Genomic DNA, 19,231 nt, shown 5'->3' with positions numbered 1-19,231 from the left:
AATTCTGCGTGGTACGATTGTAGCATTAACAATTAGTGAATATTCACTTGAAATTAGTGAAAAATCACTAATTCATATTTAGAGAGTAGCTGTCCAAGGGAAAGAATAGAAAGACATAAGTGAAAAATAAAGTTATGAAAAATAAATGAAAGTAAATTAAAATGCAAAAATGTAAAATGATGTAATTATCTATACATTGAATAAATTACTATTATTATGATAAGTGAAAATTACAATCTGGATAGTAATAATTGAGAAAAAAAATTAATTTTCTACTAATCATCGTAATTTTTTTTTATGGATTGTGATTTTTTATTTAAGATAGCAAATTTTTAATTACGGATGTAATTATTATTTAATTTTGACCAGCATTTTTCTCCTCCAAACTATTTAATTTCTTTTATTTGAATGAATTAAGTTTTTTATTGTCTGCTACTCAGTATCATAAAATTAAAAAAAAAATTCACATAATACTTTTGACATAAAAAGTCATATTTTTTTTTTTTTCTAATCAATTACCGATAATGAAATTTGAATCTATCATACCGACTCAGTATATAATTGTGTCCCAATATCTCGCATCATTGTTTGTTTATCATCGCGGGAAAAATGCTGTTTCCATTTTATGTGTTGTCATAAAACATTACAGTACACAAATAAATTAATAAATGTTTAAAAAATACATAAACTAATTAATTATGGACAGTGATTATTATTCTACAATTTACGCTTGGTAATTAATATTTTTATTTACTCATAATAAATTTATTTATAATATTAATTAATAGTAATTAATTTTTATAGGTTTGAAAGATGCGGTATAATATCAAATATCCGTACACATTTACGTCATAATTTAGTAAATACATTAAAAAGTACAGATATGACTTTAAACAAAGACAACAGTGGACCTAAATCAGCAAAGCAGTACATATATGATTTATTAATTGCTGAGTATTTGTGGAATCATAATTACGCATATACACTGTCTGTATTTGCAAGTGAAGCTCCGTTGTTAATTAATTTTCGTAAACATATCAAGACTGATTTGGACAATGAAGCTGTCGATAAACAAAAATTACAAAGCGACTACGTCACTCACGTGCTAGAAACTTTAGGTATCAGACCTGATGACTCTGATGGACAATCCATTATTGATGATTACAATAGTAATGATTTGCCATTATTGCTAACGGTATTAAAATTCACTTGTCAATTTAAATGTAATTATTTAGATCGTGATGAGAGTAGAAAGTGTAAAGATGTTAAGGCTTGTGAGAGTCAGACGGATTTTAAATTTTATGATATTTGTAAAGAGAAACATAAAATTATTTGCGCTAGAAAAAAATTGGTGGAACAAAAAGAGAGTTATGAAAATCAATTGAAGGAGTATGAAGATAAAGTTAAAAATCGTGTTGATTTCGTTGAAGAGCAGGTTACTTTATTGGATGACAAATTGATGAAAGCTCAGGTAATTTATAAATACAAATCCTGTGTGAAAAAAAATTTGGTCTCAAAAGATTACAAAGAAATACACAACATTTCTACTCAAGGGAAGTAGCTACAACTCTACTCATAACTTTACTCAGCCTCAACTCTACTCACTGTTTTTTTTACTCGGGTTTAACGTTACTCAGTTGTATCTTTACTCAGCTTCAACTAGACTTAGCGACAACTTTACTCAGCTACGACTCTACTCACAAAGAATTCTAGTTGAAGCTGAGTAATGATACAACGGAGTAGAGTTAAACCTGAGTAAAAAAAACTTTGAGTAGAGTCGTAGCTACTTCCCTTGAGTAGAGATGCTGTGAGTAGAATTGTAACACTGCCATTAGAATTTTTTTTAAATTTTTGTAATTTTGACAGTAAAAAAAAAGTTTATGCAGGATTTTATGAGCGAGTTTTGAGTAAAAAAAAAACAAGAACGTTTTTAAAACGTCTCTCAAAACGTAATTTTAGTACATCTTACCCTGGTTTCGAAAATGTTTAAAAAACTAAACTTGGAACTTTTTATAAATTTTTTTTTATTTTTTGAGGCTATTGGTTTCTAATGGGAACTTCTTCGAGATGAGAGTAAAATGTAACAAAGATAAGTTTTTAAAATGTTCTCTTTTGACTCAAAATTCGCTTACATAAAATCCTACACAAAAAAAAAGGATATCTTGGCACAAAAAATTTTTACTCGCCTAAAAAAATTTTTCGCATTATAAATTGAAAACATAAATTATATTAGGGGAAGAAGAAATTTTCTTGGAGCAAGAAAAAATTTTTTGAGCCGAACAAAAAATTCTTGCACCAAGAAATTTTTTCCAGTCTTAAGAAAATTTTTGTCTTTAATTCATAGTGCAAAATATTTCTTGCGCTAAGAAGTCCTTTTTTCCCTGTAGATAATTTATTTTTTTTACTATCAAATTTACAAAAGTTCAAAAAAAGTTACACTCGAAGTTCTAATCTGTCCCAAGTTTAGAAGTTTCACATGTCGAATTTTATTTGAATATTTTCGGAACAAATTTTTTTTACACGGGCTATAATTCAAATTTAATAATGGATTTATTTTTTCAGAATATGATCAAAGAAATAAATGAGAGAGAAGATAAATTAACAAAAGAAAAAGAAGAACTAGAAAGGTATATTTTTATCAAAAATAAAGAGCTGGTTTCCAAAGAAAATGCACTTGCGCGTGAAGCTAAAAGGTTGCAAAAAGATAACGATGGTTATAAAATATTTGAAACTAATTTAAAAAAGCTTCAAGACGAATTAGCTAAAGTACAAATAGAGTTGTCAAATAAAAGTAAAGATTGTAAAGTAATACGTACGCATGAAGTCAGTACGCAGACAGACGTAGTTGATAAAATTGGTGATAATAATAATGATGATAATAATAATGACGAGGAAGAGAAAAAACAACTTCAGAGTCTCGTGCAAGAACAACAATTGAGGATAGAAGAGCTTACGTTAAGGTCAGTACGTCTTTCACGTCAACTTGAAGAAGCTCAGCTCGTCAAACCTGTTGTGCACGTCGATGTTACGCGATCGTTATTTTCAAAAACGCAAACAATCCTCAGTGAGAGCAGTTCTACTGACGATATTATTCAGGATGCCAAGCAACGGCTCAAACGCTTAGAGGAGGAAAGTTTGAAAGCTGACCAATCTTATTTGAATTGTATAACTGGACTGCCTCTATGACGTAAATTTAAATAGTTTACTTATACTACCAGCACTTATCCAAAGTATTTAGTCACATGTGTTTTTGTGTTACGATGATACCTTTTATAATTTTTATAAACGGGTTGAAATAAGAAAGCAATTTGTTTAGTTTATAATAATTTATTTTATTAATAAAAGACTGCATACGAGATAAATTATAATAGTAAAATAAACTTATTTGATAATAATTAATTATTTATTTTTAAAGACTTTATTCATTAAATTCAAATTCAAATTGTATTTTTCAATTATCAATTACATACAACGTTTATGTGTAATATAAAATGTTATTCAAATTTTTTCCATGATACATCATCTTCGTTTTGGATCTGAACTCCGCCTAGTATTTATTGGTTAAGAAAAATATTTTACTTAAAAAATAAGAGATAAATTAGAATATAAATAAGACAAATAGTTTTTAATTAATTAAGTATGTAAAGGATATTGTTTATCTCTTCCTTCGCGGCCCTCACGTTCATGAGCGCGGTCTTTTCCGTATGGTGATTTTTCCTGAAAAGAAAAACTTTTGTTTTAATTTTTTGCCTAATTAATTAATTGTAATTATTAGGGGTGTACAAATAGTTCGAACTTACGAATTATTCGTAAATTTTCGGAGAACTTGAAACTTTTCGAAATCGTAAATTCTCGAATAATTAAAAAATTTTCTTTTGAAGGACTTAAAGTATGACACTGAAGTTAACCGAAGTCTGAAAATTATTTAATCTTTTCAGAAACGATCAACTATAAAAAAAAAAAAAAAAATTTTTTAAATTGCACCTATAGTTTTTTTAATTTTCTAGATGCGCATTTTTTTAGTTTTATTTTTTTTTTGTGACTGATTCGTTGATAGAAAATTGTTAATTGTGGGCTAACTTCAGGATCGTTTAAAATTGTAATATTTTTTCCAATAATTAAAATTTCTATCAGAGGTAAATAGAGTTCAGACACGAATCTATGAAAAAATTATTTTAAAAACTAAGCTCTCCATTACATAAAAATTGAACATTTAAATGGTGATTCGAATAATTTGTATCGATTTGAATCGAGTAATTTGAAAAGTTATAAATAATTCAAAAATTTTCGGACAATATTCTAAAATCGGCAATAAATTTGAAGTCACGAATTATTGGATTTGAATTTCGAATTGAATATTTAGATTCGATTTTAACTTGACTCGCACACCCCTAAAAATTATACATACTTTAGGATAATGATGTTTCTCGCGATGTTCAGGTAAGTCACCATTCTGATGAGCTTTAGCTATAAAAAAAAAAAATAAATAATTAAATGGTTTAAAAATAAAACGGAGACAAAGAAAAAATAAAAATCACGAACCCCTATCATCATCTTTTCTTCGCTTCTGCTCAGCAGCAGCAATCGCTTCGTCGGTACGATCCTGAAATTAATTATGCCATAAATAAAACTAAAATATATGCTTTTTAAATTTATTATTAAAAAGTAAATTACTCTTTTGCGGCCTAGTTTTTTCTCTCTACGTAATTCTTTCTGCTCATCACGGACTTTAGTTTTACTAGAACGTTCTTTTTTCTCACTACTGCTGTCAGTTCGTCTGCTTTCCTTCGGAATGCTATCGATTTTTCTTCTTTTAGGCTCTGTATTAAAAAAGAATATTTAATTTTGAAAAAAGCTGTACTGGACTGATTCCTTAATAAATAAATAAATAAATAAATACCTCGATCAGGACCATCTTGAGCTTGGCCAGAACTAGCGCTGCTGTTCGACACACTAGAAAGATCACGATCTAAATTATCAACTCCTCCACTATAATAATGCTCTTCTTTATAATATTTCCGATCTTTTTTATCAACAGTCTCATCATCTTTTATCTCATCTTTTTTCACATACTTTTCTTTGACTTCCGGTACTTCTTTTGGTTCTTCTTTCTTCCGTGTTTTCTCAGTGGTCTCGCTAATTTATTTAAATTATCATTAATAAATACATAAATATATAATTTACTACTTTTAAATTAATTAAAAAAAAAACTTACTGATAAGTTTGACTCGGAGTTCGTTTATCACGTTGCTCTTTATCTTTGTCAACGCGTGTATCGCCATTGCTACTAACTTCTTTAGTAGGAATTCCATTGCTTGTTTTTTCAGAAGTTTCACTGGTTGAAGTTTCTTGTGTTTTCCCCGCCTAGTCAAATTACCCAAATTTATAATTATTGTTATCATCATAATGAAATAATCTGATTAACCCTTTTTCCATCGCGCTATGAGCGTAGCACCGCAATTTTTATTAAAAGATTATTTGAAAAAAAAATAAATTTCCTAGTCTTTTGAAATTTTGTGAGTTCTTCTACTACCCTAAGAGCAACTTTAGCTTGTAATTGACAGTAATTTTATAATGAAATTGTCTGAAATTTGCTGACAATTTGACAGCAAAAGTTGTCAAGAAAAATTTGCGGTTAATTTTTGCTCAATTTAGAGATAACTTTTTACTAGAACAAAAAAGTCGATTATGTTCATTCTTACCATTTCAAATGGTAAGCAAATTTATGCATAAAAATGTCTACAATTTGACGGTAAAAAAATACTTTACAATTTTTCAAGTTAACAATAAATTGATATAAAAATTTGCCTAAAAATTGACGACAACTTTTTTCTAGTCAACTTGTGAAGCGAATTTGCATTTTAATTCGGATAGTAAATTTACGTCAAATTGTATAGCAAGTTGTATACAAATTGTCATCAAAAACGGAAAAGTCCCCAGTTGACGGACATTTGATGAAAAATTCAAAGCAACATTTGTAAAGTAAACTTGGGCTGAAGCAAACTGTGCTATTAAGGTATACTTTCTAGTATCGAATAAATAAATGAAAATTATTTTTCCGGTATTTTAAAGATTAAAAAAATAATTTTTTTTGTTGGAAAACCTGAGAAACCCGACGATTTGCTGCTAACGTGATTAAACTCGGGCATTGAATTTTTTTAAATTTTCTGCACAGTTGTCAGTTACCAACGACTCATTTCCAGTTCATTTAATTCATTTCTTTCTTTAAAATTTTCATTTTAGTAAAAAAAGTTCTATAAAAAATTACAATTGTCTAGTCGTATAAACTTTTGTGGTTTGAATTTTTAAAAATCATAGTTATGATACTCGACAACATCACAATATTAAATACATGTTGGCAAAACAAAGGGTGGCAAGGCCACACGACAGACAGAGGGCTAATTAAAAATAATTAATAATCAAGTACCTTATCACCAACATGATGAAAATCAGATTCACGTATCATCTGTGGTGTTTTAGCTTTCAACTGTCCACAATAAGAAGTTGCAAGAACATGTAAATCTTGTCGCTGTCCGCGTTCTTCTTCTCGTACTTTTTCAACTTTTCGTTCTAAAATCTGTGATAACTTGGCAAGAACGGGAAAATGTGGAAGGATTTTAATCAATATAATAAGAGAGTTACGTATCTGCACGTAATCTTTTGAATCAAGACATACAACAATTGCCTGAATAAAAAAAAAAAAAAATGATTTAAAAATATTAATTATTTCATACAAAAAAAAAAAAAATATTAGTATATACCTTAGTAATTTTATAATGCCATTTATGACACACGTGTCTGTAGTTTTCAAATCCAACCATGTCATTAGCTTCGGAAAATTGATTACTCACGCGGAATTTAGTAACAAAACCAGGATAATTACTACACTCCTATAATATAAATTAATTTTATTATTATTGAATAATTTAAAATAGTATATTTTGTAATTATAAACATAATAAAATACAGTACCTTGTCGAATATGGCTTTTTCAGAATGCCATCTCATAACAGTTTCGAGCATAGCGCAAAGGAAACGACCGTAACGATTAGCTTCGTTCTCAGTGCAAGACGTTACTGAGTAAGTGATATCACAAAAGAGCTAAAAATAATTAAAATTTATATGAATAAAAATAATTGCAGTATTTATATTTATTATTTTAAAAAATTGACTTACTCTGTCGTAACAAAGGAGTGTGGAAAAATTAGCAGTCTTAAGTGAATGAATAGTATGGACGAATTTAGCGCAATACATCGCATCGACTGTTGTAAAAGTACACCTTGGAAATAGACATAGTTGTAAAAACTGTGTGATTGTTTCATTTTTTGCTGATTTCGCACTTCGTGACAAAAACCATGAATCTTTTTCTTGTCTAAAAAATAATAATTTAATTATAATAACAAAGTAATTATAAAAAAAAGTTATTTAGAAAAACCAATTACCGTAAATATGCAAAGACTTTCTCAACATGTTCTTCCTGTTTTTTCTTTTCATCCTGTAACTTTTCTATCAATGCAGTGTAGCGATCTTGTTCTTTCTTACCTTTGCTGACATTCTATAAAAAAAATTTTAAATCAAATAAAAATATAATAAAATTGGTTTTATGAGGGGGCAAAACAGTTACTTAAGGGAATACTGCTTTTGAGAAATCAAATACGTTAAATTTTGTATTTTTTTTTAATTACATTAAAATTGAATAGAAAAAATTTTCATTTTTGCAGACAAAAGGGGTACTCCCTAAAAAAAGTGAAAAAAAAATTTCTGGATATTAAATAAATTTGATTAAATTAAATTTACTTGTAAGTAATTTATATAAAGAAAAATCATAATTCTCATAATTATTGGATGCAAAGGAAGAAAAAAATTTTAGTAGTTTTTATCATAAAACAAAAGTCATCAACATTTTTCGACTGACACTTTAGATTTTTTAAAAAGTTTAACTACCGACTTTAAATTGGTAATTACTATTTATTATTAACTTCAAAGTAAAAGATTGAAGTTAGTTTTAATTCCAAAGAAGATATTTTTAAAAAAGCAACTATACATTGTTTAAAGTAATAGATTAAAAAATTAGTAAAAGTTAATTAAATTTAAAAAATTGTAAATATTTTAAAGTTGAATATTGAAATCCATCTGAAGTAATTTGACACTGAGAGTTCTTTTACTGGAAATTGATAAGAAAAAAAATCAAATTGATTTCATATTATTTTTTTACAAAAACAAAACTTTTTCCCACAACGGTGAAAAATTCAAAATAATGCTCAATTACATTTAAAAAAGTGATTTTAAAATGCTTAAAAACCGTTTTAAAAATCAAACTTCTTTTTTTTAATTTTCGGACTACCCCATTTTGCCCCCTTCTCCCCTAAATAAAAAAACAAAATAAAACAAACCATCTCTTTGGAATCAGCAGCTTGGATAGCCTGCTGTTTTATTTTATTTATTTCTCGCTGATAACTGTCAGCAGGAACAAAGAGATCGTACATAGACAGAGACCAAAAGGTGACGAGAAATTGAGGTGAAATGTCTTCCCACACTTTGAGAGGATGCAGAGGTCTTACAGAAAGTGCTACTGGTGCCATAACATACTGAGCAGCTTCTGCCCACTTGGCTTGCTTCATCGCCGACGACATCTTCTTATAGTTCGGATCAGCTTTACGTAGCTCGTCATACTTTATCTATATAATTAATATATCACAAAATAAAATTTAATTAACAATATCAATTATTAGCATACACAGAAAAAAATTGTAGTTGCTACAGCAGCAGTTGTAGTTTAAGTTACTACAAGTTGGAGTAAAAAAATGCCGCTTTCAACTTGGAATAATCTCAAGCACACGTGTAGTAATGTCAGAACTCCAATATGTAGCATCCTTTACTACATATTAGAGTTCTCACTACTGCAATGTTTGACTACAATATTGTGCTTAGAAGAACCACAATTTTTTTTCCATATAAGGTAAAAAGCCCCTATACCCGCTCAGTACCATTAATCGCTCACTTTAATTGTTTAAGGCGTTTTTTTATAATTTTTATTAAAAAAAATTACAACTAAAAAAATTATTATTGATAAATAATTATTTGTGAATCTAAATATATTAAAATATGATGTATCAAATTATTTTATAATAGATTATAAATTTAAATTAAATGACTGTTTTCAAAATCGCGCAAAGCCGGGAATTTTTTACTTTAACGTTCATTCGTTAGATTAAATTTAGGTCACGTTAAATTTTTTAAGAATTGTTATAACTATATCTTATTAAATACATTTTTAAAATTCATGAAATTTTATATTATGAAAGAATAAAGTAGTACAATTTATAAATTATTTGTCCAAATCAATAAACTTATCATAGTTTGATTGATTTTGTCGTCGAGCGACTGTAGGGCCATGTGTTGATCGAGTAATGGTAGATCACAACTTTTAGTGAGCGACTATGGGTACACTCAAGGAGCTTATTTAAAAAATTAATAATAATTAATTATCAAGATTTTTCTTCAAACTTAAATTTTATTCTAATACTCGAAACTTAAAAAAAAATAACTATAAAAAAAAAATCGGTCTATCGGTTAATCCTGCGGGCCAGCCCCAAAACTTCCCACTGTTTTCGAGCTCGTTGAGCTCGGAAACATTATTGTGAATACATTTTCGAGCTCTTCGAGCTCGCAAATACTTTTGTATGCCATTGTTTTGTTAAAAATCCATTTTTTAGCATTTCTTTCTCCCACGATATCTCGCGAACGAGTTAACCGATTTTGATGGTTGAGGCGGCAATCGGCGTATTTTATCAAGTTCTAAAGCTAATCAAATTTTGAAATTGATTTATCTAGTCGTTTTTGAGAAATTTCAAAAAAACCAAAAAAAAAATTTTTTTTTTTGAATTCTTTCGTCAACGGTTTCTCTTGAACGAATGAACCGATTTTGATGGTTGAGGTGGCATTCGACGCGGCTTATAAAGTTTTAGAGCTGATTAGATTTTGGAATCAATCCATCGAGCAAATTAAAAGTTATCCAAATAAAACATTTTTGAAAAATCTCCGAACGCACCCTACCGATTAAGCTCAAATTTTTACAGCTCCAAGATATTAACAAGCCGCGTCGAATGACACCTCAAAGATCAAAATCGCTTCATCCGTTCAAGAGTTATGAATATTTACATACATACGTACGTACGTACACACATACATACACTCAGATATCATCGTGAAATTAGTCAGGATAGCTTCCTAGAACCTCAAAACGTCAAAATCTGATAGAAATTCGGTTTTTGCAAATCGGACCGAAACCAATAACTTCCCGAATTTTTGAAAATTTATAATTTTCTTAGCGGGAAGTTAAAAAATATGGTTTTTCATTCCATTTATTAATTTATATTGAGTGATATAATTTCACTCCAATGAAAAGTGAGCGGATGTAGGGGCTTTTACCTTAATCATTAGAATTTAGAAAATTTTAGTTGTAATATTTACATTGATAGCATGGGCGAACATTGGACGTGCAAGGAAAAATGCAACATCAGCATGTATGTGATAATCTTGAAGCATTCCATGGATGCTTGGTAATTTTTCCACATACTCATCTACTGTCAATGTTGATCCCAAAAATGTACCAAACTGTACGAGCGTATCATGACACTGATCATAAAGTTTTCCTAAATACAAATTTAATTACATTATTTATTAATTAATTTTATAAATAGTCTTTATCATTAACAAACCAATTAAAATTTCTAATTAGACAATCATTTGTATTTATTCTTACACAATTAAACCTGTAAATTAAGACTCATGATACTAAAAATCATGAATCTTGTAAATATTAAAAATCTATGAGGAATTAAAAAGTTAATTAATTATTTACAATTAAAATTAATTTTTTTTAAAACCAACTTACCGACAAGTTTGAGATGAGATTGATCTGTTTCACGATAGACAACACAGTGCTTTTGCTGCGCCATCAAAAGACACAGAGCGACGGCTAAATCATTTTCTGACAGAGCTTCTTTTAATCTTAATGATGATTTTTTAGTATTGCGAACTTGGCTGAAATAACCGGCTTCGTTTTTCAATAGATCACCGCCAGCCATCGCGTCTAATTGGTCGGATGTCATTTCTTCAGCTGCTTCAACGCCAGCCATTTTCTGTACTATTTCTTTGAGTATCAATAAATCCAAGCTGCGAATTAAATTGAGTATTAAATGTAATTAATTATTGAGAGATAAATAAATCTCTGAATATCAGAGTTAAAATGTACACCGGGTCAAGAAAACTTGGAATCTAAGAAAAACAGAAACTTAAATTAATATTCATTCATTCATTTATTTATTTATTTGAACATAAAAAACTCCGAGTCTATTGCCAGCGTGTCGTATTTATACATCACTTTATTTACATCACAATTGTTTTTTAATTTAAATATTCAAAAACTTTTCAAGCTTTCCATCCACTCACATGAACAGCGATCGCTAAATAATCCTCATTGTTTAACTAATGGATCAACGCGTCTGAAATTAAATAGTCTAAACTTAAATACGTTCAACTGTCAACAAATAAAAAAAAAAATAAAAGATTAAAGAGAGCGAATAAAAAAAAAATACAGAGTGGCCACAAAATTCCCTGATATTTCTCAGTTTTCCAGTAAAGTTTTTCACATTTTTCTCTGATTTTGGATTTTTATTCGTATTATTAATGAGTGTGAATGTAGCAGACATCAGACAAATTTTAAATTATCAACAGAGTAAATAATTAATAAAATTTAAGCTACGATTCGACGTTATTCCCATATAACAATCTTATAGAAATCTTACCCAAGTCTGGTCACCAGTACACTAGTTGTCTAGGTCTTTATTTAACTATGGATCCTGCTGCAGTCACTGGTACAAAGTTTTAAATTGCAAGTCTTGTATAAGACTTAAGAAAAAACTTTGCGTTATGTTGTACATAAAGAATAGTGCAAGAATATTTAAGATATCTTGCTCAAGGTACATTGGTACAGTGACTTGAGCTAATCTTGCACCAGAAATTACTTGCATATACTAACGCACATCTTGCGGCAGATCTGCTCCAGAAGTGTCATATTGCAGTATCTGCCTCTGTCACTTTATCTCTTCCATTGGCATACGATACAGGATCCTGGGATAAAGTGACAGAGATAGAAGTGGGGTACATAGATAGTGTGATAGTGTGATAGTGTGATAGTGTGATAGTGTGACACTTCTGGAGCAGATCTGCCGCAAGATATGCGTTAGTGTCTGCAAGTAATTTCTGTTGCAAGACTCGCTCAAGATACGCGTAAGTAACTTTACTGACACATTTTGAGCAAGACATCTTCAATGTTCTTTTGTACAATATCATGTTCAAATCCTATAACAATCTTGTCTTAGAATCTTGTATTTATTTCTTGTGACAGATTGATAGGTATATAAAGACGTAGACACCTAGGGGTCTTCCCCAAGATACTCTCATAAAAATAGTACAAGACTACTACAAGATTATCTTGTGTACGTCATCTTGGGCAAGTCTATGTAGTATCTATCAAAAGATTCTTGTAATCAGTGCCTCAACCTGCGACTTGTTATGGAAATTGTTACATGGGTTGTTTTTGTTGTCCGACCATTTTCCTTCGAGCTACAACCTGTTGAGAATCACTTAAAAATTTTTGAATTTTTAACTGTCGCAATTAACTTCCCGGATACTTCTCGAAATTCTCTGACATTTCCATAATATTTCCCGTTAGCATTAAATTCCCTGATACTCTCAGTTTGTGGCCACCCTGAAAATACTAATAAAAATAAAAGCCATGGAATTTAAATATCACAAACCATTGAATAATCCATGAAAATTCTTGAAAAAATAATCCTTGAAAGTTTTAAATGAATGTTGATTGTAATAAATATTGTGACGTAGAACGTGGTCATAGACATCGAAGAATTTTCGTAACAAGTTCCGTATTGACAGATAAATATACGTAATTGTATTTATATATTAAGATACAAGTAAATGACTTCCGGCTTATCAGTTTCCAAGACCTTGACCCCATGCCACTGGGTTTTAATTTCCCAAAACATTCTTGTGTACATTCGTCCATTTAAAAATACGATCGTGCACAAATTATGACACACGTGTTCATTGTGACGATACAGGAGAGTGTCGAGAGCACTTTACAAGGCCAACCTACCTTTTCTGTGCTTTAAGTTGATTAGCAACGTACTGAAGCAATCCAGTCAACTCAATATTATATTTTTTGAATATCGCTCCGCAAAATGACGCTAAAGACTGTAGCCAGAGTGAAATACTGTTGCCGTCGTGTTTCAGTCTGTCACGATCAGCTCCAGCTAATGCTTCTACCAAACAGTAACCCAAGACGTCATAAGAAATGTTTGTTAAATATTTCAAAGAGTCCACCACAGGTCCTGGAAAAAAACGATACTTATTTCGTCAGTCAACGATCACTTGTAAAATATCAACAACAAAAAAAAAAAAAGAATTTACATACCTATCAAATTGTCATAGAGCTGAATCTGTATAAGTATATAATCAAAAAGTACTCCAGGAGATGAGTGAGTAAGTTTACCAATAGACCTTCCAACGGGTTTAATGGTCTCTTTGCTAACACGTTTCATAATAGACTTAATTTTTTTCTGAGCATCAGTACGTTTCCGTAACAAAGCCGGATGTTGCAAAGGCGTATCGTTTTTCCACCTCGCATATAGACAATAACGATTTTGATAGGGATAATGCTTGAGAATATTCCACATTTCCTCCGCGACACAACAGTTACAGTCCATAAAAGAGAGTGACGGTAATAAAGCGACATCAAGGATAGTAAGTATGTCATAATAAATATTATTTGTTTTATCGATTGGCTGTTTACCGGAATCAAGCGGACACTGTTTGATAGCAGCGTGACATAGTCTCATTATTTTGTACATAAGAATGGGATCGTGGTGTAGATTGGGACCGAGAATAATTAACATGGGCAATAATTTGTCATGTATATCCGCGATATTTTGTATAGGTTCCGGTGCTAATTGCGATGTTAATGTTGTTACTTTACGACCCGGTAATTTAGGCGTTACAATACAGTGCTTACGATAGACCGGTTCGATAAGGGACTGGATTAATTTACACAATGCTAATGCTATAGGTCGTTGATCAGTCATACAGTGATCTGGCAATCTACTGAACAATCTCTGAGCTACGTCCCAAGCTCCAACTTCCAGCAGGGCTTCGCACAATCCAAATTTCTGATTGCCAGTATATTTATCAGGGATAACTTCTTTTTCTTCTGCTGGTGTCTCCTCTTTGTCTCTTGTTGATATTACACTCATTTTACTTACGTATTCTTTAGCTTGACGCATTATCTGCTCGTGGTCTTTTATGATAACTTTATCGTCAGGTACCAACCACGGCAGTATATCGTCTAAATCAATCACGCCGTGCTGGAGCATTAGTGCTGTTACTTTCTGGAGAGAAAAGGGTGTTGCTTCAACATTGCAACAATATTTAAAACCTAATACTTCACATAAAACTTGGTGATCACTCATGTACGACCTGATCAGTGGTATAAACAGTGCGTCATCCTGCGGCCTGTTTTCAAAGGTCTCAAGTAAAATATCGAGTACTCTATTCGGATCAAGATTAAAATAACCTGGGAATAAGTATTGGACTGTGTTACTTAATATTATGTTGCTATTAATAATTATCAGTAATTAATTAACGTAAGGTAAAAAATCTAGTACCTGATCAGGGAACTAGTACTCGATCACTCTGTATTTGTATAGACATCAGGGTGACCCAAAAAAAACCAACTTTTTTTGTTTTTAGTCTGATATAAAAATTTGTTGGTTTCACATGTTTTAAGAAACCTCTCTAAAAATCAGCTCGATAAACAATTCAAGGGGTCGCTGGAGAAATTCGAAAATTCCAAAAATGATTCAAATTCGGATTTTTTTTTTAATTTTTTCTTTCTCGGCAAAAATATTTTCTATATGTAAAATCAATGGCATGCTGAAAATTTTAGCTCAAAATATAGATTTTTAAACGTCGCTCAAGAATTTTGAATATTAACTCATAAGTAGCGAATACTTAGAAATAATTTTTGTATTTTTTTATAACTCAATTATTATCATTTCGCTAAAATACAACTTTTGCATAACCGAAAATATACTGGACAGTTTTAAACAATAAAATTGGGTAAGATTTGAATAACAAAAAAAACTTAAAAATTGAATAAAAAAATAAAAAGTATGTAAATAAATAATTTTTTGTCTCGGGTTCTATTTTTATTCGTTGTGATATAAATTGATGGTGAAAAAATTGAGATGCTTTAATATTAATATTAAAGGGTCGCTCGAAAACGTCCAAAAGACAGCACTCGAAACATTCAAAATTCTTGAGCGACGTTTAATTATTTAAAATTTGGGCTAAAATTTTCAGCATATTCATTATTTTATAGATATCAACTATTGCTGCCACAAGAAAAAATTAGAAAAAAAATCCGAATTTCATTCATTTCGGAATTTTCAAAATTTGTGAACGACCTCTTAAAAATTTTTTATCGAGCTGATTTTCGGAGGGTTCTGTAAATATGTTACATCAAAAAATTTTCATATGAGACTCGAAAACAAAAAGTCGGTTTTTTTGGGTCACCCTAATATATCCTCCTCGATACTGAGGTCCCGTATAGGGGACAATTTTTCCAGCATTGGCAACTAGCCGATGTTTGCTGAACCATAAAAATAACTATTGCTACGGCTTTAAAATAGATGGCTTTAAAAACTATGAATTAGAAAAAATATAAAATATGTTTTTTTGCTTCTTAAAAGGTCTATAAGTATACTTATAAAAAAATTATTCAAATAGCAAACAAAATGATGCCTCGGGACTGAGGAGGATATATACAAATACACGAGTGATCGAGTACCAGTTCCCTGATCGGTACTGGATCTCTTACTTTATTTCCATTTTTAATAATTAAATAATCATACCAATCAAAGACTTGACAATTTCCAAAGTCGTCAACACTTGGCCGCTCGCTCTTTCCTGATTTAATTCAACAATAAGTTTCGAGTAACCTTCACTTTCTTCGCGAAATAAATTAAATTTCCGCTGCTTGTAACTGTAATTTGCAACAAAATTATTAAATACAAATATAATCCACCAATTTTATAAAAACCAATAAATACGTACTAGAGTTTTGTTTTAACTTTTATAAACTTTGTGTGAAAATTACGGTTTTTTAATGTACCGACATCTTGAAGTGTATCAATCTCCAGACGTTCTTTCAAAATCCTATCTGTTAAAAACTGTAAATTTTTTTCCCACATAAAAATCATGTAATTAAAATTTTTATATTTATATTCTATTTAAATTTTTAACCTTTTCGCTTTCTTTTACGATGTAATAAAAATTGTTTCGGTGATCGTTGAGTACTTCCGCGTCTATCAAAGTAAACAAATCCACGACTGCCGATGAAACGCTGGGGTCGATGGCCTTTAAAAACAAGTAAATAAATAATTATCATAAAAAAAATATAATAATTATATATAAAAATAAGTAAATTAATATATATTACCACAAGTTCTGCTAAAGTAGACACGACATTGTCTTTTTTTACTGTCCCCTGGGTCCCGCTTGAGATCAATTCGTATAATCCTCGTTGCCATTCTAAAAAAAAAAAATTTACTGTTAAATGTCGCGATTGAGTTGGAATTTGTTTCAGACAAAAGAGAACATGTCGGAAAAAAAACATTGAGACAAAAGTTATTAAAAAAAATGATGATAAAAAAATAAATTACCTGTGGTGTTGCCTTCCTTGAATTTGTTCTTGAATATCTTGAGGCTGCAAACAGTTGTTAATGGACAATTAACTCTTCAGTAGAGTGATAAACGAAGATACTAAAGTTGCAACCATCAAAAATATTTTTTTTTTTTTTCTATATATAGATATTATTTATTTATTTAGATTTATATATAACGTAATTTTTTTAAGATTTATACATTCACATAAATTTGACGAATGAATCAATATTATCAATATTACAATCGTGTCACTCTCGTGATCTTGTCTACCACTTACTAATCGTTTTTTCCATGCTTATCCCATGATTTCCATAATTCTGATTTCCACACTTTATCAACCGCCATAATATCTAATTAATAAATACAACTTATTTTTATATTAATTAAAAAAAACAAACGCATCAACATCACAGGAGTACTTTAATATGTAATAATAAATTTATTAATATATCACGTTGTATATTTTTTTCACTTAAAGATCCTGCCTGCTGGCTTGCTTCTACTCGTTCACTTGCGTTCCTAAATACAACGCATTTTTAATCTTTACGGTGGCGTCCTCAACTCCTTTTATTTCCTTTTCAAAATGGCGGCAACAAGTAGCGGCCATTTATTTAAAAATTCAGATTTTATATATTAGATAATAATTAAATATCACTTTTTTTCATACATTTAAATATAATAATTAAATTTTTGTATTATTACATATTTATTTTTACAATAATTATCTAGTTTTCCCGGGTTTTAGTTTTAAAAATTTTAAATCTATAAAATGGGATTTTAAAATTCCCGCGTAATTTAACTTTTAAATGAAAATGAATTTTAAGTTCTAATAAAATTGTCTTGTATGCAGCTAAATGGAAATTAGACATTAAATTTTATATATATACAATATCGGTCATTAATTCTTGCGCGGTAGCATAACATCGGGAAAAAAAAAACTTCTCTAAAGGAAAATATGTATCACTTTTTTATACAAATATTATCTATAAAAAAAAAAAATTGTAAAAAAAAAATACAATATTTAAAAATATATCTATATTAATTAAATGTAAAATTATAAATATGAATTGTAAAATAAGTGAATAAAAAAAAGTCCCTATAAAAAAAATCTCTAGATTTATAAATCACTAAAAAAAAATTACAATAAAAAAAAAAATTCCTACAAAGAAACATTTGCATATCTAAACATCTACTTAAAAAAAATATATAAAAATGAAAATCTCTACAAATAAAATATCTATAAAAAATCGGCTGTTTTGGAAAATCTCTATAAATCATCACATGTACAAATAAATATCTGAATAAAGTATAACCTCGAGAACTGGAAGCATTGCCACCACGTGCTCATAATCATGAATAAGTTCGTGTTGTAATATATAAGTATAAATAATAATAATAATAAAAATTATGGTTATTATTATGTTATTAAGAAAAATATAATAAATAATTTTAAACTTATAATAAGTGACTTCGAAAAACGTGAAAGATTCAAATCTGATAACTCCAAAGCACTGAGCCTGTAATAATTCATATAATTTTAATTTTTTTAATTTTATTAGTTAAACTTTATTTGAGAATATCATAAAATTATTATTATTTATTTTATAATTTTTAATTTTGTTTGACTATCAAGCCGTATGCCAGGATTCGATGAACGTCCAAAAATCACTTTTCTTTTTTAACTTCCCGCTAAGAGAATCGACGATTTTCGAAAAATTGGGAAGTTATTGTTTTCACCCCGATTTTCGAAAGTCGAGTTTTCATCAGATGTTGACGTTTTGAGGTCCTAGGAAGCTATTCTAACTATTTTCAGAATGATGTCCGAGTGTATATATATATATATATATATACTAATGCAAAAAATTAAAGGAGCAGAAAAATTTTATAAATTTTTTAGTGATTTTTGGAAGGCTGTAACTTGGTGAAAAAAAATCGTATCGAAAATTTAAAAAAAGCATTTTATAGCTTGAAATCTCTAGTTTAGGTGTATTTTTTCAAAATTTTTTAAAAGCTCCGATTATTGCGCAAACATGAGAAATACCGCGAGCCAAAAAATTTCTAAATTTTTTTTTTTTTTCGAAGAGCCCACGGACCGCGGAAAAATTCTTTCAACTAAACGAATGCATACATCGTTTAGCAAATTTATTCAGCTTCAATTTGGTTTTTTTTTTAACCTCGTAGGTCGATTTGTCGCAGAGATATCAGCCTTCAATTGATTATGATTACACAATTAAAGGAACAAAACTTGCTCCTTTAATTGTTTAGCTAAACGTTGATCGATGATTCCCAAAAAACGGTACGATAGATCAATTCAAAAATTTACAGGGGTCTTGGGGGTACATTAAGCTAAAAAAGTCCCTGGCAACATTATTTTTTTTATCGATATATGCAGAGTAGCGGTTGATTTACTAAAAAACCAAAAAAA

The 19,231-nt window shown here is 29.5% G+C and overlaps 2 protein-coding genes across 3 annotated transcripts; one reads left to right on the top strand and one right to left on the bottom strand.

Moving 5' to 3' along the window:
- The first annotated feature begins 577 nt into the window (after positions 1 to 577).
- On the top strand, positions 578 to 3,362 carry LOC130677330 (repetitive organellar protein-like). The gene is made up of 3 exons (XM_057484047.1): positions 578 to 733; positions 805 to 1,471; positions 2,563 to 3,362. The coding sequence occupies exons 1-3, from the start codon at positions 699 to 701 to the stop codon at positions 3,184 to 3,186; spliced, it is 1,326 nt and encodes a 441-aa protein (XP_057340030.1). The 5' UTR covers positions 578 to 698; the 3' UTR covers positions 3,187 to 3,362.
- A 47-nt stretch (positions 3,363 to 3,409) lies between these two features.
- Positions 3,410 to 17,337, bottom strand: LOC130677324 (THO complex subunit 2). Of its 2 annotated transcripts, XM_057484040.1 has the most exons (24): positions 17,084 to 17,337; positions 16,803 to 16,846; positions 16,580 to 16,671; positions 16,384 to 16,497; positions 16,195 to 16,310; positions 15,993 to 16,123; positions 13,499 to 14,653; positions 13,181 to 13,415; positions 10,898 to 11,178; positions 10,474 to 10,655; positions 8,394 to 8,678; positions 7,443 to 7,555; positions 7,177 to 7,372; positions 6,973 to 7,101; positions 6,762 to 6,890; positions 6,428 to 6,685; positions 5,216 to 5,364; positions 5,074 to 5,136; positions 4,901 to 4,953; positions 4,675 to 4,820; positions 4,543 to 4,603; positions 4,409 to 4,467; positions 3,653 to 3,717; positions 3,410 to 3,550 (listed from the first exon to the last, which is right to left on the bottom strand). In XM_057484040.1, the coding sequence occupies exons 1-24, from the start codon at positions 17,149 to 17,151 to the stop codon at positions 3,520 to 3,522; spliced, it is 4,155 nt and encodes a 1,384-aa protein (XP_057340023.1). In that variant the 5' UTR covers positions 17,152 to 17,337; the 3' UTR covers positions 3,410 to 3,519. The 2 variants fall into 2 exon arrangements, with proteins under 2 accessions (XP_057340023.1, XP_057340022.1); XM_057484039.1 differs by having other exon boundaries at positions 4,901 to 5,136; positions 17,084 to 17,336.
- Between the last annotated feature and the right edge of the window lie 1,894 nt (positions 17,338 to 19,231).

The sequence above is a fragment of the Microplitis mediator genome, chromosome 11, assembly GCF_029852145.1.
Source record: "Microplitis mediator isolate UGA2020A chromosome 11, iyMicMedi2.1, whole genome shotgun sequence".
Taxonomy (NCBI): domain Eukaryota; kingdom Metazoa; phylum Arthropoda; class Insecta; order Hymenoptera; family Braconidae; genus Microplitis; species Microplitis mediator.
This window is presented reverse-complemented; position numbering and strand designations above follow the sequence as displayed.

Coding starts and splice junctions, on each gene's coding strand:
- LOC130677330 (XM_057484047.1), top strand. CDS start 699: ATGGACAGTGATTATTATTCTACAATTTACGCTTG. Junction 734..804: donor TATTCTACAATTTACGCTTG/GTAATTAATATT, acceptor TAATTTTTATAG/GTTTGAAAGATGCGGTATAA. Junction 1,472..2,562: donor ACAAATTGATGAAAGCTCAG/GTAATTTATAAA, acceptor TTATTTTTTCAG/AATATGATCAAAGAAATAAA.
- LOC130677324 (XM_057484039.1), bottom strand. CDS start 17,151: ATGGCGGTTGATAAAGTGTGGAAATCAGAATTATGGAAATCATGGGAT. Junction 16,498..16,579: donor CTACTTTAGCAGAACTTGTG/GTAATATATATT, acceptor TTGTTTTTAAAG/GCCATCGACCCCAGCGTTTC. Junction 7,102..7,176: donor CACTCCTTTGTTACGACAGA/GTAAGTCAATTT, acceptor AATTATTTTTAG/CTCTTTTGTGATATCACTTA.